Source organism: Alligator sinensis, unplaced genomic scaffold, assembly GCF_000455745.1.
Source record: "Alligator sinensis unplaced genomic scaffold, ASM45574v1 scaffold280_1, whole genome shotgun sequence".
Lineage (NCBI taxonomy): Eukaryota > Metazoa > Chordata > Crocodylia > Alligatoridae > Alligator > Alligator sinensis.
In genome coordinates, this window is record NW_005841835.1 from 4470266 (window position 1) to 4497141 (window position 26876).

Consider the following 26876-nt stretch of genomic DNA (forward strand, 5'->3'; position numbering starts at 1 on the left):
TTTGCCCCTCATCTCCTAACCCACGAAGCTGATTCTTTGTCAGACCGCTCTTGCTTAGCAGGAAACTGAACATAGCGCGTTCCTTAAGTGTGCGGTCTGGTGGTCGTCCATGCGGTGAACGATCAGTTCGGGGTTTTCTAGGCGTTGCTTTCCACGCTCCGATGGCCTGTACCTCCTGTACCATCGCTGGTGAGGTAGGCTTGGTTTTTCGTGCTGTGGTAAGCTTTCCCAGACTGCTAAGAACATTTCCTATCAGCCCTCCTACCAGTGGGTGTAATAACAAGTGGAACATGGGTGTATTCGTACCTCCATAAATCTCAACGCAGGCCTCCACTGCTGACTTTGATACAGGAACCTTGCCAGGATCGTTGCACCAGCGATGCGGCCAAACACTGTTCGCCTGGTGTGAAGTCAGGTTTAGTGGGCACCGTCCGGCGTCCCAAGTTAAATAACTGGCTCCCACTATCACGTACAGGAGCTGTGCGGGTGATGGATCATCGGGCAGGTCTGCATGCCAAGCGTGAGCTCGGCTCAACAATGCTGGGACCGTGGCAGCACACAGAGGGATTGGCCAAACTTGGTTGCTCAGTATGTGAGTCGCGTCGCTACACGCTCCTCCACTCCATGCGGGCTGGTGCATTAGGATAGCACACTCCTCCGGGTCTACTAGGTCTGACCTGTGCTCTAGTATCAGTCGTCCTAACCATATTGCCAGTGTTTCACCCGGATTTAGTCGGGTATCCTTTGTTAATTCTTGGAGTTCCCCTCTAGTGCGCGTGCGGAAGGTGGTAAAGGTGCGGGTTCCCACGCCATCGACGACAGTCTTCACTATGGCTACAGGGTTTGCGTGCAGAACAGGTGAGCCTGCGTCAGTGAGAAGGGCGGAGTATGGCTCTGGCGGGATGTTATATGGAGGCGGTGCCTTGGGGGGGGGCGGCGGGGGGTGTGCAATGTTGGGGGTTGCGTTGGCCACGCCTTCTTCTTTGCCTGCGGCGCCATCTTTAAGCGGCGGATCAGGCTGTGCAGCGCTCTGCTGCTCGGCCGTCCTAGTCAGTGTATCTATTATGCTGGCTTGGTTCACCGCATGCCGCAGCAAGGTAGTCACTGAGCGAAACAGGATATTAATCATTTTCCCCTTGTTCCACCTCTGTCCCGTCCACCCCGCAGCATCCCGTCCATCAGCCTCAAGACTCTCATGGAGTGCCATTAGGATTTCATTCTCAGTGCCCCCGAGATCGAGATCGGGGCAGTTGAATTTGTCAGGAGGGGTTTCGCAGCCGCTCCCTTACTTTAGGCACTGAATACACTTAGCATACTCTTTTGTGGGAGTACGGTCATCCGTGCCTGCGAGCCTGACACGGCTAAGTAACGCTTAGGGCTTTTTATCAGGTGGATGATAAAGAACTGCGGGGCTGGAAAGGAGACATCCTAGGGCTGCGGGACTGAGACCCGACACGACCCATTCCTTAGGCGGCTCCTCACTATCTTCGGTCGGGCGGATGGAAACATAGCCTTCCATCTTCCCTTCCTGCCCAGCTTGATGATACACCACATGAGCCCATAAATTGTCGGCGTTCATGGTTGGGGGCCGGTGATGGTTTCCCCACAGGCAATGCCTAATTAACTCGTCGGCATCTCCTTCGTTTCCCCTTTTCCCCGAGGATCCCATCCTCGTCGCCATGTGCAACCTAACTATGGGTGGTTGAGCCCAATTCACTCGAGTAGGTCGGGGACAAAAGGGTTCGGGCCTTTCCTCCTTCTTCTGTCTCTCCCTCTGTCGACAGAAACACACCGGGGAGGCAGTGAGATAAGAAAATCGCTTTACTCACTATTTCAGGCAACAAACTCGTACAGCTGTATCAGGAATCTAGTTCGCCGATTCCTCGGGAGCTCTTAAGTATGCTCAGATGGTATACCAAATCGTGATGGGGCCGTCCAGGTTTTCGCGGACGCAGGACCTCCGGCGAGGGTGATCAGTCCTCTCCGATATTACGCGGGTCCCCCCTGTTGTTTTGGCGCGCTCCCCTTTTTAACCGGGCAGCGTCTGCCCGCCCCCTGCCAATCAGCACAGTCGGGAACACTGCTAACCGCGCCCATCACTCCTCCTCCCCATGCTATGAGCACGGCTTGCTCTCACGTTGGTGTTTGGTCATATCTTTCTCATTTCTTTACCACAATGCAAATATAATCTATTTAAGTGAAACATATTTAGGTCACAGATATTTGCAACTTTGACACTAGATTTTGAATAAACCCCAATATCTCATAAGAAAATCATTTAAAAAGCATATTTTTACATGGTTTTAATCCTTCCTGGATTGAATCTAATCCCAGTCCCCTTTCAGGTTCTTATACTCAACCATTTTGGGAAGCATTCATTTTAAGATATCTTCTGAATTAAAGACAAAGGCAGTTGTTACCTCTTAATGAGAAAGATGATATTGCAGCATTTTAGCCAGACTGGAAAGCCAAGCAGCATGAAAACCAGAGGAGAAGGAATTAAATTCAATTGAAAACATCAGTTATTTAAACTTTCTTATAGTGGTCAGATCCAGTAAACTTGCCTCTGTGTCCAATGTCTCTGCTGCTTGTTGTATGGTGGCACTGTTGGCCTGGTGCTCACACAAAGTCTCATTGCTAGCTCACATCTTTATTGGTTCAGTGTCCTTGCATTCTGTGTCTGAAAACTGTTTCGTAGCTGAGTTTGCTTTTTTTAGACGTCAAGATCTTAACCAGACCAGAAATGTTTGTTTCCTTATATTTAGTCAGCAGATTTAGCTTCTATTATTCTAACAAGGTCTAATAACATACAAGAGAATTATCCTGCTTTCCAAGGTGCCTGTAATCCACTCGATTATGAACACTTGGATAATATTGGTTTCAGAGATAGATGGGTTCCAAGATGAAAAAGTGTTGTATATCCCTGGGTTGTGCTGTTCTGTAACCATTAATTTAAAACAGACCAGGTTGTTTTTGAAGTGAATGCTCTCACCCTTCTTTATTATCACAATTACTACTACAGGCTGCTGATCCTGCCCCCAGAAAAACAAACAAAGATCTTTCCAGCTCTTCCTCAAGCTTCTTATAACAAGTGCTGGTGATTAAATTAGCTAGTTCATTAAAAAGTTAAACGTGATTTTATTGAGGTAAGCAATTCCAAATCAAAGAACCCAGTTCACAGATCTAGATTGAAGCACATAATTGGCATATGTTTTGGGATAGCTGTTAAAGCTATAAAAAAGATTTACTAGAGAAGGAATGGATCCAAAAACCCTAAAGGAAGGAATATGGTATTTGTGTGACTCAGTTTTAAAAATGGACTCAATAGGAAGATTTTATCTCCTTTATGACAAGAAACTGAAATGAATATAAACCTTTTATGTAACCTCTTTAGTGAGAAGTTATCTGTTTATCCTATGACATACGATTAAATTGCTTAGTTTTTCTACAGGTTTAATGATTATTAGCTAAGGTGTATATTTGTATGAAAGCATATGCATAAAAGTGAGATCTAGCTATAAGATAGGGGAAATGAGAAAGTATATTCTCTCATTTGGGGTAATTCATGATGAGTCTAGCATTAAAACCACAGTCCTGCAAACACTTAGGCATAGGCTACCTGTGTGCTACCTGTATGCATCTGGGTATCTAATAGGATGGCTGAAGCAATCAGGACTCGTGGTAGAGATTTTATCTTTTATTAGACCAATTAGATTTTTGCAAAAACAATTCTTTAATTGCAAGCTTTCAAGCACAAACACCCTTCATCAGGCATCAGAGAAAAGATTATAAAAGTTCTCCTGTGTAGAAATGAAAGTTTGGAGATGGCTCACATTTATCAATTTAAGCCTGTGCATACTTTTTCCAGGATCAGGATCCAGGCTTTTCTAAAGTGTTCTTTTGAAGCAAAGAATTTTGTTCTAAGTTCTTTGTTAGGCCTCAAGTCTTAAAAGTTCCTAGGTTTTATGGGACTGTCTTCCTATTAATATATTTTAAAATGTTTATTTCAAAATATAGTGATTTACTGGTTAATTTTTAAAGTTTTTTTTTTAACAAATGGAGTCTATCACTTTTTTTATTTTTCAATTGTGAGATTATAAATGATTAAAAGTATTAAAATTCATTTAGATCCTTCATGTTTGTATGAGCTAAGCTATTTTTTAAAGTCCTGATTGCTTGATTGATACAATGTAACAACTTACTACATTCTGCTGCTGATTTTACCATTGGACTTTGTATGATGCCATTGAGGCATTTTCAATTATTAGCCTTCCCAAGGGCTCTTTTCAGACAAAATGTTATGCATCAGCTCTTATTTGAGTGTAAGCCTATTGAATAGCATTCTCCACTTTGCCAACTTGGCAGCAACTTTTCCTGCTAATAAAAGAGGTAACCCCAGATAGAGATCCCAGATGTGCCTGAGCTACTTTTATTAGCACTATGGAGGGGTTCAGCGTTTCCTTCTAAATGCATTCGAAAGAGGTGTGGGCTTGCCTTCATAATTGTCCAAAGATTTGCATTACATCACTGGAAATTTCTCTTCAAGACTGAAGAAAAATGGTTAGATCTGTTAGTGCAAAAAACAGTTTAGGAAATTTTGATAGGCAAAATTAAGACTGTTTCTTGCCAAAATACAAACCCCCTTTTGATACTGCTGAATCCTATTGAGAATGGGGAGGAAATTGCTGTTTAACATCATCTGACTAAAATTGAACTCATTTGTTGCAGGTTATCTGATCAGACTAAGTAGCAATATATGTATATTGGAATAGCAGCCACAACAACCCAACCTGGTGCCTATGTAAAAAAATGTGCATAAAACTGTAAGGAAGGTAAAAATGCCCATTTTGTGTTCTGTTTAGCCCTTCCCCCACCAAGATACTTGATTATGATAATTAATTTCTGAATAATTATTAACTGTTATTTTCCACATAGAAATGATATTATCCATTAGTGATAATGCCACCTTGAAAACTTCCTGACTCTATCTTATTCTAAACTAAGACATGCTTTGGATGTAGGATGTTAATTAACTCTGTCTTATAAAAAAATAAGGTTTTCAGACTGTCCCTGGTAAGTAAATTCTCTGCACTATGAGAGGGAACATTTTATCTACTTCCCAATTATAAAAATAAAATTATTATGTAAGAGTGCACATGTTAGTGTAAGATGATTCTTTTCACTACAGACTGCCTTTATTACAGCCAGAGGCTTTTAACTGCAGTCAGTCAGTTTTCAAATTGGGAAACGAAAATATTGCCATACTGTTCCCCCACCCCATTCTTATTTTTTAAAAAGCTGTGTATGCTCCACTGTCTTTTTCCTTTTTTCAAATGTTATCTTTGAGAAGTGGGTGTAGCCACTGTTGGAGCACTCAGTAGATTAATACAGTGAATTATGCTGACCACTATTATCCAAAACTGTAAAAGCCATTATGTTTGCACTCTTGAATCATAATAGTGTTATTCCTCTTAAGGCTGATGATGTGCTGCAAACACTGTCAGCCTTCCGCTGAAAGATCTATATGTCTACATACTAGTGGGAAAATGTGTATTAATTAAAATCATTGATAGCTTCCTTCTGTATTGTCCATCTTTTTATTAAACTATGAAAATGAATAATATGAGCTTGATCTAACTTCCAACAAAATCTCCTGTTGATTTTATTTGTAGCTAGATGGACCTTTAAGAAATAGTACAGTGGATTCATTTCACAGTGGTGACATGCCATACCAACTAATTCAAACTTCTGAAGACAAGGTCTGATGGAAAACTGATTGAAAGGCTCCCATTAACATCAAGCCATTGAATGAGGCCCAGGGTTAACAGCTTATTTTCTGCACAACAAGAAAGAGTTGTAAAAGGTGCTGGCTATATAAGTACCATGAACTACTCAAATTTTACTTTTAGGCTGTACTTCTGCTCCATGTATTAGTTCCTATGAAAATAGCATTAATACATGTATGTAAGGAATAGTGTCTAATAGTGAATAAAATATATCTATTAACTTTAAAAATCTTTTTATATAAAAAGTGGAAAGCTACAAGTGACTTAAAATCCTAAACTTCTCATGCTGTATACTTAACTGTATTTTTTAGGTTCCAAATTCAAAGAGGGAAAACTGATCCAACAAATTACAGGAGCTTGGGGGACTGTTTCAGGACCATTTCCCGGACAGAAGGGTAAGCAAGTACATTATTACAGGTGTCAGTTTTATGTGGTTTTTTTTTAATTGCCCAGCTTTACTGACACTGGAACACCATCTTATAATTCACTCTTTCTCCTGTCATCAGAATTTGGCTAAAATTTAACTTGATACCAAAAACACAACTTGAAACCTCTTACAGATCTCTTATTCTTAGGGTGGCAGATCTGAGGGTTTGTCTTCCTGGGCAATGCAGGATATGTAGAGATACCAGAGCTAGCTCTGAACAAGGAGCTTGGTTACTGGAAGTAAAATAGGCAGGTTGGCCTGGTGCCCGGCTGTAGCTAGTTACTCCTGCTTTTCAGATAGGTCAGTATCTCTTTCATGGTACCATAGTTAAGTCTTGTAGATATAACCTGCCTACACCAGCGTTGACCCAGTAAATTCAATTGGCAATGCATTCTAGCCTAACAGCTTATGTAATGTTACCATCCATCCTATTTCATATTAAGTAACACCCATGCAGTATAACACCAATTTCTGCACTCTGATTAATTAATATGCCCACTTAGCTGCTGTAGGTTAGGCTCCCATTAATTGTCACAGCTAAGGCTCCTCAGCTTTTCAGTTCTGTGTTGTATTCAAAATCTGCAGGATTTAAACTCCCTGAGCCATGTGTCTCCTAAACATTGGTCACTTAACCATCATAGTTTTCATCTTTTCTCAAAGGCATAAAGACCATTTATTATACAAATATGATAACATTATTGTTGATGTTATTTCCATTTGTAAATAACCCTGAGGTAATCTCAGACAAATTGTATGATATCCCTGTGAGATAACTTGCCTTTAATTTTTAAAAATATTTCTAGTTTTCAGTAGGTGCATCCACATGTCTGCTTTAATGCACATTAACCTATTTTAATATGCATTAAAGTGTCACAAAAACCATGTTCCTTAGCTAATGAGCATTAAAATAGGCGCATTTTTCTAGTGCCTCACAATGGAGGTACGCATTACCTAAAGTGCATTAGTGAACATATAGATGTGCCCAGTAGGTTCATCTACATGAGATACTTACTGCAGAATTGTTTAATTACCTCTGCAGCAGAGTGTCACCATCTACATGAGCGGTGCTATTAGGCCAAAGTAAACTAAGTCTTCTATAGCATAGTACTGCCCACCACAAGTACTGTTCTATGGTGGAGTTATTTACTCTTCCACAATGCAGGTATAGACAGTGACCGGGGCTGGCTGGGGCATGTGGGTTCTACAGTGCAGGGCTGCCTGCTAGCTAGCTCTGCACTGTAGCACCCTCATACCCCAGCCAGCCCCTCTGCAGCACACTGAGTCAGGACTGAGCAGCTCCAGACTGGCAGGTTGATCCCCCCAGGCCTCCTGACAAGTGGGCGTGCGCTGGCTCAATGTGCTGTGGTCCCAGGCACATGTGTAAATGCTGCATCCAGGAGCAATAAATTCTGGTGTGAACTGCGCTGGAGTTTATTGCATGAAATTAATTTCACATGTAGATGTGCCCAGTATGAAATAGAAAGTCAATGACCTTTAATGATCAACCTTTTTGCTTCTTGTCTTCATTCTGTCAGTGACTCTACAAAGTACTGAGCATAACACATCCTAACGCTGCCGCCTTTGCCTTTCATTAACAAGCATTTTGTCACTCATTAAATGCCACAGTGGGCACATCTACACTGCGCAGTAGCATGTCAGACAAAAACCATGCTAATATGCTACTGTGCAGTAGTATTAAGCTACTGCACAATACACATCGCTAAAAATTCATGTTTTGATACTACTGCACAGTGGCACAAGTTATGCACATTGATTTAGTACTTGGTTATCCAAGAACTAAATGTACAGTAACTATGGTGCATTAATGAACATGTAGCCTTGCCCATTAAGTGTAAAATACTGCTCTCAGCTTAAGGGAACTGCTTTTAGCTTAAGGGTGCAGACAGACATAACACTTAAACCTGTCTAAATGTGGTTTAAACCTCAGGTGGCCAGACATACAAGCCAATTTTAAATGGTTTAAGCCTCCTGAACTGTTTAAAAAATATACCTGGATAATCAGGAACCAAATTCAGAGTCCCTGCGAACTCGTGTTATGTGCAATCACCAAGTTTTTTGTGACTAGTGTCTGGTTCATCCTCCAGACATCCCACACTGTACTGCTCCTCACCCCCCTACCCCAACCTGTGTGCAGTGGGGTTGTGCAAGGCTTCAGACAGAGCTTCGGATCTGGAGAAGCTTTGGACGCTTCGGGGTCTGAAGCAGCACATCCAGCTGGGAGTGCTGGCCTCGTTTGGCTTCTTGAAGTGGGTCGGAGCTCCCGACAAGCTTCGGAGCTGCCTTGGAGCCACCTCAGAGATCCGGCCATAGGGTATAATGGGGAAACAATAAAATATCTATAACGTTGTTGTTTTTTGTCCAATTTGGATGAAAGTTTCAGAGGTGGTAGACTCTGCAGAGAGGATAAATCCTGTCAAGTTTCAAGAAGATCGGTGCAGGGGTTTGGGGGGAACAGCACCCCAATTTCTTGAAAGCAAAACTCATGTCACGTCTAGGCATTACAACACAGCGGGGTGAAAACTGCAGGGGTGGTAGCCCTTACTGAGACCAGAAAGCCTGCCAAGTTTCAAGAAGATCAGTGCAGGGGTTTGGGGGGAACTGTACCCCAAGCTGCGGACAAGCAAAACTTGTGCCATGGGTGACACTGCACGTGCTGAGGTGTAGTGGGGTGACAGCTGTGGAGGAGATGGGTGCAGGGGGGCTCTGGGGCCCTGCACCCCGAGCTGCTGACAGGCAAAACTCCTGCCAAGACTGTGTCTGTCCTGGGGCAGTTGATTCTCTGTATTGATTCTTTCCTCCCCTTAGTCTGGTTTTGTAGGTGCTAATTGATGCTCGTTAAGTCGTTATGTAGTAGCTAGCTCCTGTGTATTGAGCTGGACCCTGAGTCCCTGGTCCTTGAGTGAATCATAATTGATCGATTGGTAACTGGTAACACAGCAGCTTAGAGCCAGGCCTGCAGTAGTTGATCTTCTTGAAACTTGGCAGGCATTGTGGCCTCAGTAAGAGCTACCAGCCCTGCAGTTTTCACCCCCCTGTGTAACACACAGCTGTGACATGAGTTTGGCTTTCATGAATTTGGGGTATAGTTCCCCCCAAAGCCCTATGCCAATCTTCTTGAAACTTGGTAGGTTTCATGCTATCAGCAGAGGCTACCATTCTTGCAAGTTTCATCCAAATCAGACAAAAAACAAAGTTATAGATATTTCATTGATTCCCCATTATACCCTATGCCCGGATCTCTGAGGCGGGTCCAAAGCTTTGGAGCCACTTCGGCCAAATTGAGGCAGAAACCCAGTCCAGAGCTCCGGATCAGATCGCGGCCATCCAAAACAGCCGGATCCGAAGCTGGATCGGATCACTGACGACTTGCACAGGCCTATTGCACAGCATCTTTACTGTCCCAATCTCTATTGCCTGTACTTGACCACAGTGTCCATGGCTGGGGATTCTGGGTGCAGCACTCTGCCACTTTTAAAGTTGTTTAGTTTCCACTGGTGGCAATGAACCAATATTCAGTGCATGTTTGAGGTGGGAGGTGTCCAGGTGTGGGGTTGCAGCCTGGACCCCTGCTTCTCAGGGCCTGGGGACCGGGAAGTCCAGGGAGCTGCCCAGTGGAATTAAACTGACCAGCCCTTTAAAAGTAGCAGAGAGCTGCCTCCTGATGCTCCAGTCCCCAGTAACACAGAAGTAGGGGTCCAAGCCTCACATCATCTAACCCCTCTCCCCCACCCCAAATAAGCCCGGGATATATGGAACCCTGGTCAGCTGCCACCCATGGAAAGAAACTGACCAGCTTCTTAAAGCCTCCAAAAACTGTCCCCTGAGCCCCCAGGCACACAAAATCAGGGGTCCAAGCAGCACCCCTTCCCCTCCACTCCCAAATCAGCCTGGGATGCACCAAACCCTGGTCAATTTCCAGGAATTGAAGTAAATTGTTGAGTAGCTTGAGAAAATGTAGATTTTAAAAGCCACACAAGTCCTGGGAACCCAGAAGCAGGGGTCCAGGCAGTGTGTCCTGTCCCCCCCACTCCCGCCTTACACACACCTCGGTAGTCCCAGCCAGGGTTCCACTACACAGATTTCAGTAAAATGCAGGTATGTGTCTTTACTAAACTCATTGTTAGTGAAAAGGGAGAGCAGAAAATTGCAATCAGTTTAATACTCACCACCATCCCTGGTGGTGGTTCCACGGTCCTGAAATGCTAAAAGGTGGTGGTTCTACTTTTACAGTGTGTGTGCAGACACCTCTGACCCCAGACAATTAGGAACTGGCTCCTCATCTGACATTCTTGGAATGGTTCAAGTGCTATGTCTGTCTGTACCCTAAAAGAGCTGATTTTGGATCTGAGTATAGTAACCAACAGTCTGTAATGTTTAAGGTGGAGAGAATATTTTTTCTTTTGAAGGCTGGATGCCCTCAGGCTGGAGTCAGGGAAGAACATTTCTAATATTTCTGAGTGTTGGTGTTTAAACCTACAGACAAAAATAAAAGATTAGTTCTATACAAGGCCTGGTTCTAAAATAAATTTATGAATTACTACTAGTTGTGCTAAATTTCTTGTGGGTTACAGCTAAAGCTTTGAGGGAAACTCATGTCCCCAATACAAAACACTGCATTTTCTTTCACCTTTAGCACTTTGACAAAAATGAATGGTGGTTATCTGTGGGGAAAAATATGATTATGAATGTCACTGCTTTTTCTTTTGACCTTTCTGAAGCTAATACCCCAGGATTCCAGGAAAAGTTATAGGTATTATTATAATTTTATGAGTCTGTAACAATTTCTCCTGTGGGAACTGCTTTATTCATCAAACATACACAGTCTTTCAAGCTGTTCTTAAAAAAAAGGGGGCATTTTCATATTAAAGCATCCCTATGTTTCTCTCCTACCACTGTAAGGAGATGGCAGAGGCTTAGCAGCTCAGCTCCACATACAGGGCAGCCATGCAGTGCCCAGGACACCATTGGTTCCTGCTGGGCCAGTTGTGACAGCAGCCATCCCTGTGGTAATGACTGCTGCTGCCTCATGCCCCTCAGTTATGCCCTGGGAGGTGGTGATGCTATTTTGGATTTCTTCTATAATCCGGTACCATAAAACAGCTGGAAAATTTATAATCATTCCTTACAAATAGTTCTTACTTTGGAGCACTGAAACAGTTTCTATAATCTATGTTTTGTGAAGATGTGTACACTGATGTAGTTACGTTGCATATCCCTTGTGTAGATAGGCTTTTAAATTGGCATCTGAAGACTCAAGGCCTGCCCCTTAACTGCTCTTATCTGATTGGTCAAACAAGAGGGTTTACCATTGATTCCAGAGGAATCAGGAATTTGCACTGAATCTTCAGCTGGAACTGCATTTAGGCAGAAATCCCCTAGGGTAGGCAGAGTCTTAGAAGAAATAGTTTGAGTATCCTCAGGAAAAGGAGTTAATTATAAGGAGAGTCTCTGAACACTACCAGTTGTTCAGTGGCACTGAAGTTTGGAAGAGGATATGGAGGAGACATTTGTGCAATATGCAAAAGGAACAGAAGCAGCCATATATGCAAAGTATAGTTTTTTGAACTGATTACAGTGGCTGGCTCTGTAGTGAGAGAAAAGAACTCTGCATAGTGTAATTACCCAAGTTTTACAGAGGGCTGGATGAGAGCAGGAGAACATCATTTTGAGGCAGTCACCTGTTAGTGAAAAAGAGCTTAAAGGGGGAAAAGTATGAGATGAAAGAAATATAGGAAAGATGATGCATTTTAACAATGCAATCACTAATTTGGTCTTAAAATTAATATTCGATAAACCAGAATAAGAGCTCTTTATAGGATGAAACAAGATAAAGCCTTCTGTGCTATTCTTGCAGCCCCAGTTGTAGGCATCCCTGACCAAAGGGGAATTCTGATGGTGCTCTCTCAGCATGAGAACAGAAGTCAAAAGAAAGATACCAGTAGAAAGATACCAGTTTATTATAGAAAACTAGTTCACATTCAGCCAGGATGAAATCCAGTTCTGTAACAGTGGGCCAGCAAAAGGCTTGCATACTTCTTCACTCCCAAATATGATTTATTTTGAGGACTTAAGTGGGTTTTAAATTATAAATAAACCTTCCTTGGCCCTCTGGGACTGAATTTGACCCATACCAAGTCAGTGACTCAGCCAAGTTTAGAGCCCTCTTCCTCCTAACTTGTGGCTGTTTCTGTTCTGATTCTTAAACCACATGATGTTCCTACCTTAATTTCTCAGTGTATAAAGCAGGTGTACAGATTTTCAGACTAAATAGTCAGAAGAATCTCATTGAAGACTGTCAATTGCACAGGGCCAAGATTTTTAGTGAAATGCTATCCTGCTGTACATAATAGAAATGTATGTTGAAATATGTGGCCACCAAATCTTGACCGGGTGCCAGTAATATGCAGCTGCATTTTTTTGGCTTATATATACCATGTTGAGTAGACTTCACATGTAGGCCTCCTCATAAAAATGAAGCTATGTGCAAAAATACAGTATAAATTACTTGTTTCTTCAGTCCTTAACAGTTTTCTTTATCACTAATTTGTTTTGCAAATTGGTAGAACCCAACAACAAAATATAAGGGCCAAAATTTTCTATGGGTATAAGTTGGTACAGTCCCATTTAGAAGGTAGCCCTGAGTGTGTGCTTTAAAAGTTGGAGGAGACAGCAAGAATCTAGTTATTTTGCTAATTAGAAGATGGCTTTGTAAATCAAAAAATTAAAATGCTATGAGATTAAAAGGTATTTAGTGGCCTGTGTATTTTCATTTTTAGTGTTGTTTAACTATCATATTAATTATTTAATATGCTTACATTCTTTATTTTGGTTCCAAAATGATTGTAAATACTGCTAGGTTTTTTTAATTAGGCTTTTTTTTTTTTTTTTTACTTTTGTTAACCAATAAATAACAAAAATCTCATGCAAATGAATGTCTATAACTGGTCGATTTTTAAAGGATTTGTACTATACTTTTTAGTTTCCTGAAGCCTTGGAATTAAACTATATGTCTCACAAGATTTTTTTTTCTAAGAATTAGAATGAATGGAGATTTTAAATAAAAAACAATAGCTTAAAAAACAATAGCTTGATTTATTCAGTGCCTGCTACCCATCCAAAAGTTGACATACCTTTCCTAGCCAGTTCTCATTGTATTCACTGAGACTTTTTGCTTGTTAACATTTCTACTCTATTCTATTCTATTCTTATCTTGCAAATTTTTGATGTGGCTTCTTCAGCTTCTTCAACTATGTACTATTCTGGCTTCACGTCTTTTTACCAGGACCCTGATTTACAGTAACTTTTTATACAAAATATGCAACAAGGTCTATCAGTTAACATCTGTGGCTCCTCCTACCAAATTTATTTCTCTTCTTTATTTTACAGCCACTGAGATCATTGGCTTTGTGTAGCCTTCATGCCTGCATCGAGGTTTGCTTGTGTTTAGGGGGATATTTAATTCAAATGTTTTGATAATGAAGTAGGTTACATGAAAGGTTAATAATATAGCGAGTAAACCACAATGTTATGAATAGCCTGATCCTGCAAATGTTTACCTCTGGGCATAGTGTGTACTGTCATTTGCTTGGCTGTGCAGAGAACTAAGGTGCTTCTTGGTTGCTTGACGTTGCCATATGATTGTGACAGTACCCACTGGGAGGACAATAGGGATCACTTACCCACTTATTCCCTTGGCCATAACTTTTCTGACTCTCTCAGCAGTTGTCAGCTAGCATAGCTTACTGTGTACACCCACTGGCAAGAAAGCTGTTCCATGAAAAAGGAACATATGCCTTTCTAAGAGAAATGGAGACACAAAGAAACTATTTACAAAATGGTACCCAACTGTTTTCAACGTTATACCATTTATCACTCAGGGTATAGTCTAACATTAGCAGGATCAGTCCCTAAAATGGTGCTTACCTTTTTTATACTTATGCCAATGTGTACATTCTCATTCTCTTCAATGCCTTTTTCAAAGAAAATTTGCCACGTTTATGGTACTGGAGTATCACAATAATAAACTGATGGTTTCATGGAGCAGTTATTCATTATATTGTGCAGGCTCTTTTAAGCCATCATTCCACCTTTCTCCTCCAAGATAAGAAACAGGTCACAGTAAATAGCAAAAGCATTTTGGATTTACCACTTAGCCACTTGCAGAATACTATCCCTTTTAAAGGCCTTTGAGGCTCTTTCCTTCCACAAAATAAGCTGCCAACTATATAAGCACAAAAAAAAAATCTTTGAAGGGCTTTCTTGGTGGAAATAAATTGTCCCCACAGGGAATTAAAATCTTCAAAGCAGGATCCATCCCTTGAACGTTTTTCTTGTCTTACTAGAAAACAGGAGCCACAAAACATAAAATTTAATTGAGACTCACTAAAGAAAGGCTCTGTCTAACAGAGCATTAAAGGTCACAGAGCTTTCTATTTCCACGTCTGCTGGAATCTTCCAATCATTGTCTCCTACGTTCAGGTCACAACTTCTTGAATCTTATCATGCAGTGCACAAATTCCTGCACTAAGTAATAGTTTTACATTCTGATTTCTCTGTTTTGTTTTGTTTAGTGTAAGGTGTATATATTGACAGTTCTTTGACAGCTGAGGTAAAACCACCAGGAGTATATCTGTTTATTGAGGAGTGACAGGTTTATAGCTAACATAAAAATAATCTGATGTTTATTGGGGCAAATGTTTGGGCAGAGGATTAACTGAAACTGCTGAACAGAGAAAACTTATCGTTCTTTTCAGACTCTACAAATAAGAGGTTAGATCAAATTATATGAACATTTTTCATCATTAGCACCCTATCCACTGCATATATATACACCCATAAATGATTCATTTCAATGTGAAATTTAATTAGTTAATGATATATTGAACTCTACATGATACATTTACAGTAAATATACATGTGATTTTGCCTTATATTAAGAAATAAAAACACCCAGGGTCATAAGTTTGCATGGTCATAAGTTTGATTTAAAAGTTAAAAGTGATAGGTGCTGTTATTTAAATTCTGTAAATAACTGTATTCATATAAAATTGGATTTTCATGGGCTCAGTCAGTAGATGTTGTTTTAGACTACAGCTGGCATGTATGACAGACTATTTTGTCCTTGGGGGAAAAAAAATAATTGTAGTGATTTCCTATTTAGTAAAAGCCTGATTTAAAAAATATTAAAATGTAACATGCAATTTAATCTTCTTTATTCTGTACAATTCCTGGAAAGTATAACATTAAATTGTTTTTCTTAGTCTATTTAAGAGTCTACATTATATTTTGAAACTATTTTAATAATGGATACTTCTGATGCTGGTTTTTGGGTTTAGTAATCTTTGAGCAAGATTTAAAACTCATCATTAAGGTTAAACTAGGGATCAATTTGGAATTAGTTTTAAAACAAGCTGCTAGAAATAAACTTTACTAAATGTTCAGGTGTTTGTTTCACTACAGAAATTAGCAATAATGTAGATATTGTATATTATGTATTTGGTAGCTCATTTTAGATCTGGATTGTTGCATAAAGCATGATAAAATTTTGCTGCCATACTTACATTGATCCAATGTAGGGTGAGGTATGGGCTGTGACCAATGTAGCTGACCAACACAGCTGTGCCAGCAACAGTCCCTAGATTCAGTTTTACTGGTAAAATTGCACTTTTGGTTATTTCACTTAGTTTGTCAAAAGAGTAGTTTTGCTATTGTAAACTGTGTCCACATTAAGTAGCATACTAGTACAGTCAGACAAGCAAAGTACTCCTGTAGACCTGGAAACACCAATCTGATTTTATTTGCAGGGATAGCAGTTTTGAACAACCTACAAAAGGCAACTGCTATTAATTATGAAATGTGCTGACTCACTTTACTACAGAACTGTAATTGCCTTTAATGATATTATTACATTCCTGCCTTATAACTCTGATAATATAGCTATACAGTAAATATGTTAAAATAAGCTTTAAAAAGTTAAATGAAATACATTTGGAAAAAGTAGCTACTCAGCTTTTGCAATAACTATTACTTCATAACATTTTATTGTGTAACAGTGCACCCAGATCTCAGTGGAAAAATCATCTTGTGTTGTGGTTTCTCATAGACTTCCATTCAGATCTCAGTAAAATAAAATTATTTGAAACACTATACTATCATAAAAATGAAGACACAGGTATTAATTTTCTTTGCTTTTGGGTGCTTAGGTTAGATGCTAGACTGTTTACATTACTTTTAAGTTAAGCCAAAAACTGCTTTTTTTTAACTGGTGTTAGAGAAGTGACTATAACATTTTGGTATTTACATTTCTTTACCAGAAATGACTTCCAGACCAGATTTTCACAATATGCAAGTCAAAACAAGATCCTTCTAACTTCCAGCTCTGTAGGTTAAACCACTTATCTGAAAATAAGGGTGTATATTGTTTGCTTTTTATATTCTTCATCCACAACACTGGTAATGAAGATTCTGGAAAGAGAGCTTAGGTGACAATGTTGTTGATTATACCATCAAGCAGAATGTAGTTCAGCCAGGTCTTTTAGAACAGCTTGCAGTATATTGGGTTTACCTAATATGATTAGTGTTGGTGAACTAAATCTACATAACCCAGAAGACATCCAAGGGCTCTATTTTGCATAAAATTTCCTACATATTGCAGAATCTAGTGGCCTCACAATGAATTCCACTTTGTTCTTAACTCCAACATGCCATATTGCTGTATATGGAAATTTGTATCTGACCATAGATTTCAGTTTATAATCAATATACCCTATCCTAGAAACTGGTCGGGGGTAGGCTGCAGAATAGCATAAATCTTCACAGCTGTGGATAAGATAGGTGAGATTTTGGCTAAAGGGCTGCTGGATTGGATAAGTGTGTAGCTGAAGTGCTAGGAAGTGTCTGGGGGTTTGAATACATAGGTGGGTGTTAGAACTGCTAGAGATAAATGAATTGTGTGGTTTTCAGTGATCGGTCAGTGCTTAAAGTATTTTCAAGGGTATCTACCTTCCACATCTTGGAGAAGAAGATGAGAAAGAACAGAAGAAAAGAGAAGTTAGGGGGGGCAGGATTGATGCGGGGTCTCAGTAGCAGGCTTGACTGGAGGCAGAAATGATGTAAGAGATCTGTATGAATAGGATTAATTTGCACGTTGAGGAACAGAATTAGTTGCTGGGCTGAAGCTAGACTGATGTAAGGGTGAGTCTTCCTGCAGTTGGGGCCAGAATCACCTTTCTTAGTACATCTGGGAGAATGGACAACACTAATTGTCTAATGTACTTACACACTTACTGGGGATAGGAAGAGAAAATTCAAGCAGCCCCAGACACTAAGCATGAAACCTTTCATACATAAAAAAACAATTATCATGCTTGTTGAACTAATCTCATGATTTTGTCAGTCTGATGGCTGACTCTTGAACCTTTGGAGCTGCTGCTATTTATGTTGTGCAGTAGCTAGGTCGGAAGCTGGGGAGACTTGCTTAGGTAGGACTCTGTGGGAAGAGCTGGGGGCTAGAGTTAATACGAAAGAAGCAGTTTTCCAGGGCAATGCATTTAAAGTTTGAGGGGCTATAAGAGGGCTCAAATGTCTTGGCTCTCTCTGCAGGGTGCAGCTCCTTTTCGTTATATTTACCCCACTGTAAGCCAGCAAGTGGGGGGAAGCAAAAAGGAAACAGCGACCTCTGGCAGCCACCAGCAGCAATAGCTACCCATTCTTGCAGTCCAGCTGGATGTTTGACTTTTCAGCTTCACTGCTGGAACATGGGAGAGGGCTGCCAAAGTAGTATTACACAAGATGCATGAAGTTGGCTGCCTTATGTATGAAATCCCCAAATGGAGCTGGCAACCAAAGAAATGTGACATGGCCAATCACATCAAAAAGTCTTTCCCCCAATAATATGTATCAAGTGGAGACTAGTTTCAAACAAGTAGAAGCAAAAGGTTCTGTGAAATCCAGAGACTGGACTAAGAGCAATCCCTTCCCTATACATCAGCGCTTGTGCTACCTGTATAATTCTAGCCAAGAGAGAAGAGCAAACTCAGAACTGGTAATTTCTCCAGCCTTTTTTACTGGAAGATTAACAGATATTTCCCTTTTTAAAACAGCGGAGGAGACATGGGGTCTGCTTAATTCTAGGCCTCCTCACCTCTCCAAACAGCTCATCTGGTCTGGCCATAAAGCCAGTTTTTCTTCTGTTTGTCTTTGCACATTTGTTAACTTTCTTGTGAGTGAGCTGGCTAAGGTAGAACTGCATATACATCTTTCAGTCATACACTTGAGTCTAGTGTAAGCTTCAATGAAGGCACTGTGATTTAGTGTATCAGAAATATTAACTACACCCATGTGTAAAATATTATCACTTGAAAATCTCAATGTTCTTTACAAACAGTTAATTAAGCTTTATAATATCCCTGTGAAGTAAGGAAATTTAACAGGAAGTATGAAGGACAGAATGTCTGCCCTAAATATGAACTATGTGCTTTTTTAGAGTTACATTTTCAAATCCTTGCACTTGTTTTGCATATCTTTTAAAAAGTAGTGCAGAGCTTGAAGCATAATTGTTTGCATATTTACAGTCAGCTGAACTTAAAAATATAGATAGGGATATAGTTTTAGTGCCTAATTTAAAATTGTCAGCTGTGTTTAAACTTTATATTTACATTTGGAAGCAACAGATTCTATTTGTTTTTCCATTTTTTTCTGAGAATAATTCCATCCCAGTTTTATAATTAGGATTGCATTGGCAGAATACTGCAGATCTCTGTAAATTAAACTGAAGTTCTATGTGGTATGAAGGTGTTATGGCCTATATTAAATGGATTTGTAATGGAAGGCAAATAGATGCTGTAGAGGGAATTTTATGCCACTAGAATGATATTATAGCAGAATTGGAGTCTTGTTGCTGAATAACTAACATATTTTAAAATGTGTCATAATGTTTCTGTTTATTTGCAAGGTGATATAGTTGTGTTCAGCATATCCCATTGTGACATTGGCCTCATTCTACCATGTATATCCCCATTCTAAAGAGACTGCTGTACAACATTGTACACAGATTATCTTCTTGGATTCAGTTTCATTTTGTTATATATCACTTTTTCAGAAGTTTATGTTCCTGATGCCATTTACATTCCCTGCTTGAATGATGAATGTTGAGCTATTTAAACTGGAAGTCCTGTATAGCACTATGGAGTATCTGTGAAGGCATTTAATTGAGTGCTGGTTTTGGGAGAAAGGAGGCTGAAAGTCTTAGTGATTTTTAGAATTTTCTTCATATGTTATTTTCAAATTGCAATGTATATTTTGCTTACAAAATTTTAGAGCAGACTGTGCTGCCCTGAGGACTAGATTCCCAAGTGATTATTTGTAGGTGAAGAGCTTTGTGCTTTCTTATTCATATTCACCTTTTATTTGAAATTCTGGCCTAGCTCCTATTCTGTTTTCTAGATGTTTAACCACCCTTCCAAGATGTAGGAGTGCTTAAAGGGGAGTGAACTACCTGAACTAACATGTATAGTTGGCTGCAACAGTGATTTTGGAAGAGGACCACTAGCAGTTAAGGCACTTGTTCAGGAGGTCGGGAATCTGGACTGTAGGCCCCACTCAGCCTCAAGGAACTGACTCCATTTCTCCCACTTCCCAGAAAATCCACCAGGCTGTGGTGTAGGTAGGACTGACAGCATCCTTCATCCATCCTATTGACGTTAGTACACTAGGCAGCCAAGAATATAAAAAGACAGCTTAAAAGAAGAGCAAACAAAAGGCAGTATGTCTCTCCAGTCTAGTGGGATGGGCACTTCCCTGAGGAGCAGGGGGTCCTGGGTTTTGACCCCTGTTCCTAGCATTATTTATGCTTTTTATCACATGACTATTTAATTTAAACACACAAACAGAGTTTGGAGCAGAAATCCATGCACCCTTATTTCCAGCATCTTTCTCAGTGAACTTCAGAACTAGGTGCCATCATTCTTGGTCTCTTTTTGGCCTTATCACATCTGCATGCCTTTCCAACCATGGGGCCAAATTCAACAGAAAAATAGAGGCCACCATCACCCCCGCCTAATCCAGGGTGTTTTTATATGCTCTTCAGGGGAAGGGGGGGCACTTTAAATACAGCGGCTCTGAGAGCTGCTCTAATTAAAGATATCTAATTAAAGATATAGTGCCCCCGCTGCCATTTTGAAGTGCAGAGATGCTAATATATGAGACACTGCAGTTGTGCTCAATATCATCTTCTCCAGGACCCACTGCTGATGCAATGTAGACAAGCCCCTAGAACTCCTGAAAACTGTGCAAGTGCCACTGAAATGCCGAAAACTGGAATAGGATCTGGGCATCTGTCTCATATTTTCATACACAGATATTGAAAACCCCAGAAAATTTTGATATACTATTGTGTTGTATAATCATTATTATCATCATCATCATGCATGTTTCCTCACTTTGTGTGTGTGTGTGTGCACATGTGTGCTTGTATACAATATTTATGTAATGGGCTGGCTGTTACCAAATTTTAAAAAAAGGATTTGTTTTCAAGTGAAGCTCTGCCAACAATCCTAGAGCAGTTGGATGTTTCTGCTAAAATAATTAGCAGTGAAACTAATAATAATACTTACTTCCTATAAAGTTCTTTTTATAGGTAGCTCTCAAAACACTTTACTGAGGAAGAAAGTATCACTATCCCAGTTTTACTAATAGGAAAGCAGAGGCTTGGGGAGGTGAAGAGTTAAATCCACAAAGGGACTTAGGTGATGCTCAGACCTTTTCAGTACCCAATTCCCAGAATGGAATCTACAGCCCTGAATTACACGCTGAAGAACCCTATGCAATACATAGGAAAACCAAGGCACTTGGTCCAACACTACCACCAGACTATAAAGTCCTGCTTCTTTTTATTCCCTCCTTCTATCCTAATGAAGCTTTAATTCTTTTCTACACAGACCTTCCCTAAGAGGGAGTCAAAATGTTCCCCTGAATTAGGCAGTCTCCTGGGAGGTGATAAATATGGTTTTGACCCATACTGGGCAGCATATGGAATTCTACCATATCATAGGTAGGGACCTACCAAGTTCATGGCAGAAATGAGGTGCCCTGTGGCTCCTTTAATTTGCAGGTTCCCCCGCAGCCCTTCCCCCCTCCCCGATGATTGGTAGAGGGTTCCCACTTGTGGCTCACTGATCAGCAGGGAAGCAAAACCTGCAGTTTTAAATATGGCACCGTTTTTGCCTCTCACCACTGATTGGCTGAGGGGCTGCGGATGGCCCTACTGTTTGCTGCTGATTGTCAGGGAGGCAAAAACAGCACTATGTTTTAAACTGCGGTTTTAGCTTCCCTGCTGATCAGGAGGGAGCAACGGGGTTCTCCACTAATCAGGAGTGAGGGGGGGAGGGGCAAGAGGTGAGGTGCATGTGGGGGAACATGTAAGATTAAAGGAGCCACTGCACACTCTACTTCTGCTGTGAATTCAGTAAGTCCCTAATCATAGGCTATTGTATAATGCAGGATATTATCTTTTCCTGAGTTTCTGAGTAACTACTGCACTTATATTTTGTTTTGTGTAGAGTCCAAGCATCTAAGTATGTATTATGAAGAATGCTCAGAGCAAACATGAGTTCAGGTTCTTCAAGGGAGAGAAACTGGGTGAAAGTTCTCCTGAGCATAGTGTGAAGATTTTGATCATGAGTTAGGTGCTAAGCCGTTCATAGGCAAGAGCTTTGGGAGCAGAAGGAACTTCAGTTGCAGAAATTTACAGAAATTAGAATGGATTTACATGGAATTTAGCACGGATTTTTAAAACCACATTTTTGGATTTAGATGTCCAGATTCTGTAGGCACTGAAGTACTGTTTGTGGATCCATCCCATGAATCACTCATTTAAGAATCACAGCAAGCCAGTGGCTGTACCAAGAACAGAATCCAAATATCCTGCATCTTAAAGTGCCCTATTCAGTGAGTGGTGTTGCCTCTACCTTGTTAACAATATTCATAGTAACATTGTCATTGTGAGGTTTTCATTATTCTGTAGAGTACATCTATTTCTAACCACTGGTTTCTTGCCACCACCCTCAAATATTAATACTTGGAAACACAAATATTCCCTCTGAATCTAGAATGATATCTAATTCTAGCCGCAGTTTTACATGAGAACTTTACCAAATACAGGGAGGCTGCACTGGTATAACCAAGGGCATTATTTGATTCAAAGAACTTTTCTTACTAATGTGATATGTAAAACAAAACAACACAGCTCAAGTTTCAAATTCCAGGCTGGCTTTGAAGCCTGGCATTTATGAAAAACATTTTATTCTCAGAAATGACAGAATTTGATCTGTAAGTCATGAAAGTATAATAACAAGGATTCTGCTTGTAAAAGATTGCTTTTGAGAAACACTAACTATAAAACAATGTCAGTAACTTTTCAAAATGAACTCTTTTTTTTTTCATCAGAACAGAATACAGTAAAGTTTTATTTATATGTATGTATTTGTGGATTGATCAATCAAACCTATCTGCTTCTCTGTCTTTCTGTCTGTCTCTTTGGCCCAGATCCTCAGATGATTAGTATAATTGCAACTGATGTCACTGGAGATAAGCTAATTTATACTAGCTCAGTATCTATCCTGTGACTTCCTGTGACAAGTGTACTCAGCTGTGTACAGACATTCAGGGAGGTTAGAGGGAGGTTAGATCACATTAAAAATGGCCACCTGATCTAACTTAGTTTGCCTGGGTATGAACCTTATACTAGTTAGATGGATCTACATGCAAACTGTATAGAAGTTCAGGACAGTTAGATTGGTCTAAAAACATCCAACCCAATCTAAGTTAAGTGTACCTCTCAGGTAGTCTAACTTAGCTCGGGTCCAGTGAGACCGATCTAACTGAACTTTTTTACAGTTCCAAGTGCAGCCCCACTCCCAGTGCAAGTTTTATCTGCGTTTGCCAGTGTCAGGAGCTGAGAAGTAAGTTGGAGTGGGGGGAGGGGCAGGAGGGATAGGGAGGATAGGTTCACTGGGGTGGGGAGGTGCAGGGTACTGAAAATAGCACCTGGTCCCCAGGGCATGGGAGAGAGAGCCCCCCCCACCTCCTATATCTTCCTTGCAGACCCCACCTACCCCCCAAACTCCTGATTCCCCACCATGGACTCCACCTACCCCCCCGCATCCCTCTATGGGCACCTGAATCCTCCCCAGAGCCGCTTGCCTCTCCCCCATTTCCCCCCACTAACCCCTCACCATCTCAAATTACCTTAGAACAGGTGGCTATTTTTAATGTGATCTAACATCCCCCTAACCTCCCCAAATGTCTGTATGAAGCCCAAATTTCAGATATTTATAAAATCAGGTATTTTTAAAATCTTTGCAATATTGCTGATTTGGTAACCATTTCTATATAAGCTTTTCACATGATCCAATAAAAACATATATATAGTATATTGTATTATTATCATTATTATTTAAACAGAAAACTTCTATAGCAGTCTTGGATATGGGAGCCAATTGTTCTATGAAAAGAATACCTTCTTTAAACAATCTACATATCTACCATATATATTAAAGCACCAGGAGCCTTAATTTACATTCCTTGCTTATTATTTAATTATACTACATCTTACTATATGTCCATTTATTTTTTATCCATACAGTGTTATTCAGTCTGCCTCAACTGCATTGTATTTGTCATTTAGATTAAATGAATTTATTTTATAATTATGCTTTCAAAATCTCCCTTTAGCTCACAACATGATTTTATATCTCTGTTTATAGCCCACCCATTATCAGTTGAACCAATTTTTTTTAGTACGGATTTTTCTTCTCTAGGAGCTCAATATTGCTCATATTTTGAGGTGTGAACTGCAATGTGTTTATGCAAAATATACAGCCTTAAGTGAACATCATGTCCTGAAAGCCAAGCTTCAGAACAAAACATAATTATCCTAACATCTATGGTTCCATTTGTATAAGTGGATAACATATAGGTTTGTTCCATGGGATGAATAAGTATATGAGAGAACCTCTCAAATTTGACCCAATGCCGTGCTGTCTCCTAGTCTCCAGGTATTTCTAATAATAACTCTGAAAACTGTATATTGGTCCCTTTCTTCTCTGCAGTGATAGCTCTGAAGTCTAGTGACGATATCAAAGTCAACACTGCTAAGTATTTCAGTGTAAAACTAGCCCTTAATGTTTAACATTTTCCAAACACAATAGTAATAGTAAATAACTATTAAATAACTACTGAAATGCATTATTAATTTCAAATGTGTGGGGCCATATTCTAAAATGGAGTGATGTTATTTATTTCTCTGTAATTTGGGGTTTTGGTAGCTGTTAATTATTAACTTTTCCCTTAAAAAAAAAAAACTAACATTGCGTCAGGAAAAAAAATCAGTGAACACAGAACGTGTATTATAAATCACTTTTATGTCTTTAAAACAGCTGACTTTACATTTTTATTACATTGTTTGAAGAAGTATCTTTTCATCTGGAAAGAATCAGTTTAAAATGTGATTGTCAACACAACTAAACCAGTTTTCTGTTTAAAACGGCTGCTTGTGAAGCTTAGAACTATATTTATGCCAGGATTTTCTTCAGAGGCATTAGTTACTAGGACCAAGAGAATTTAGATAGGATGTGCACAGGAAATACCTGGCCAACAATGTAAAATATGAAGTTAAAACACTTTTATTTAAGTTATGAGAAGCATATAAGTAATGATTGAGCAACAATCAACACTTTGAGGTGAAGAGCCTCCCTTTTATGTTGTGAAAGGGATGTTTGGCAACATTTTATTCAGTCTGAATAATTCCATATTTATGTGTTTATAAAAGGGTTTTGAGTAGATATCTTTTTTCTGGAGGATAAATTATTCCTGATCAATTTGTTTAATATTTTGATCAAATTAATCAGCAAAAATACCCTTCACGTATTCCTCTCATTTTTAGACTTAAATCCTAAATTGTATTTATTTAGAATATATCTGTGCAATTTTTTTCTAGTCTGCCACTATGTCTATCTCATCCAGCCTCATTTTCTAAACTTTTCTCATGTGAAAACACAGTTATGCCCTTATTATTCAGTACCACTTAATTCCTCTTTTATCAGTTCTTTCATTTTCTGTGGTAATCACTTTAACGCTATAATACATTTGGGGCTGAAGGTTCTATGCAAAATAAAGCAGAGTATTCAGTAATAAAACTTTTATACAAGTGTATATATAACATTGTTCCATTTTTTAGAAGTACACTCTCAAGGATTTAATTACTGACATTTAGACAAGACCCTTTCAAAAGTGATCTTGAGATGCTTCATTTTTCAAAGTTTCATTAAATTCAAATATTACTTTATATAAATGAACTTTTGCTTTACTGATTTTTTTCACGGATTATACAGTCTGTGAAAACATATGTATCTTCTTATTTTGTTCTAATAAATGACCTAATTGTCGAAGTTTCAAGATTAATAGTGTTAAATTAGAAATGGTTTGAAAGGAGAGAATCATTTTCAGTCAACTATTCTCATGCATTTTTTTTCTATGAAAGATAAAGCAATCATTGTGGCAATGACTGCTTAATCTGCTAATTTTTCATCTTTGACCAGTTTCCTAAAGTGCTGTTCTGTTTGCAATTTTCTTTGCACAAGTTGGGCAGCATTTGAAAACTTCCTATATATATTTCTCAGGTTCTGTAGGAATCTTAGTGAGCTAGATTCCTAAAGTATCCATGTTTGACCACTGAAATAGACCTATTAATCTAAAACACAACACTGTGACAACCATTAATATAATAAGGGTCCAATTAGTAATAAATACTTGAAAATCATTGATTTATGCTGAGCAAAAGGACAGAAAATGGGGAGTTCACATTATGTGTGTTTCTCCACTCCTCCTGATTTCAAGAAGCACTTTTTCTTATGTAGAGTTAAACTACTCACAGCACATTGGGGTTGGAATTCTAAAAATAACTGGAGTCAAATTGTAAAATATATTTGCCTACCTGAAGTAGTTAAAATACTTCAATATCCAAACAGGATTATTAGAATGATTTTAATAGTGCTTGGTTGAATCTGTTTAATTTTTTATTCTACATTTCTACATGTTTTTTGTTGTTATTATTTACATGGTAAGAATGCAACAGTTCCTGCATTATATAGATATCATATGTGGCATATCTCTAATAGAGACACACATGTAGAAGCATAGACTAACAATATTGTCAACTTCTGTCATTCCAACCTTACTTTGAAGTTACTTTTCAAAATTAAGCAAGCACATACCCATATTAAGTTTCTAAAGTTATTATGTACCATGTGAGGCAAGAACTCTTATGGAAGGACTGACTCCAACTATGTATATATGGGATCAGTTGTCTGCTGGGCATAAATGAGTGCCTTGAACATTTGTAGGGTTGTACGTTGTAGCCGTGTTGGTCTAAGGACATAGGCAGACAAGGTTCCTTGGGTGAATCTGATATCTTTTATTAGACCAGCCCAAATAGTTGGAGAATAGTTATTAAGCAAGCTTTCGGGTTCAAAAACCCTTCGTCAGGCTAAGGAAGTTTCAGCAGTTGGTGCGTGCTCTTCCTGGATGGAATGAAAAGTAAAGAAGCCAGGGGCTGGGCTGGGGAGTCAGGTGTTAGTTGTCTCCCC

The 26876-nt window shown here is 39.5% G+C and overlaps 1 protein-coding gene across 1 annotated transcript in view; it reads left to right on the forward strand.

Annotated features, from left to right (window-relative positions):
* Positions 1-26876, forward strand: part of SLC25A21 (solute carrier family 25 member 21) — a 355138-nt gene that overhangs the window by 258744 nt on the left and 69518 nt on the right. Inside the window, exon 3 of the mRNA XM_025201495.1 lies at positions 6098-6181. Coding sequence (XP_025057280.1) covers positions 6098-6181 — 84 coding nt within the window. The remainder of the gene's footprint in view (positions 1-6097; positions 6182-26876) is intronic.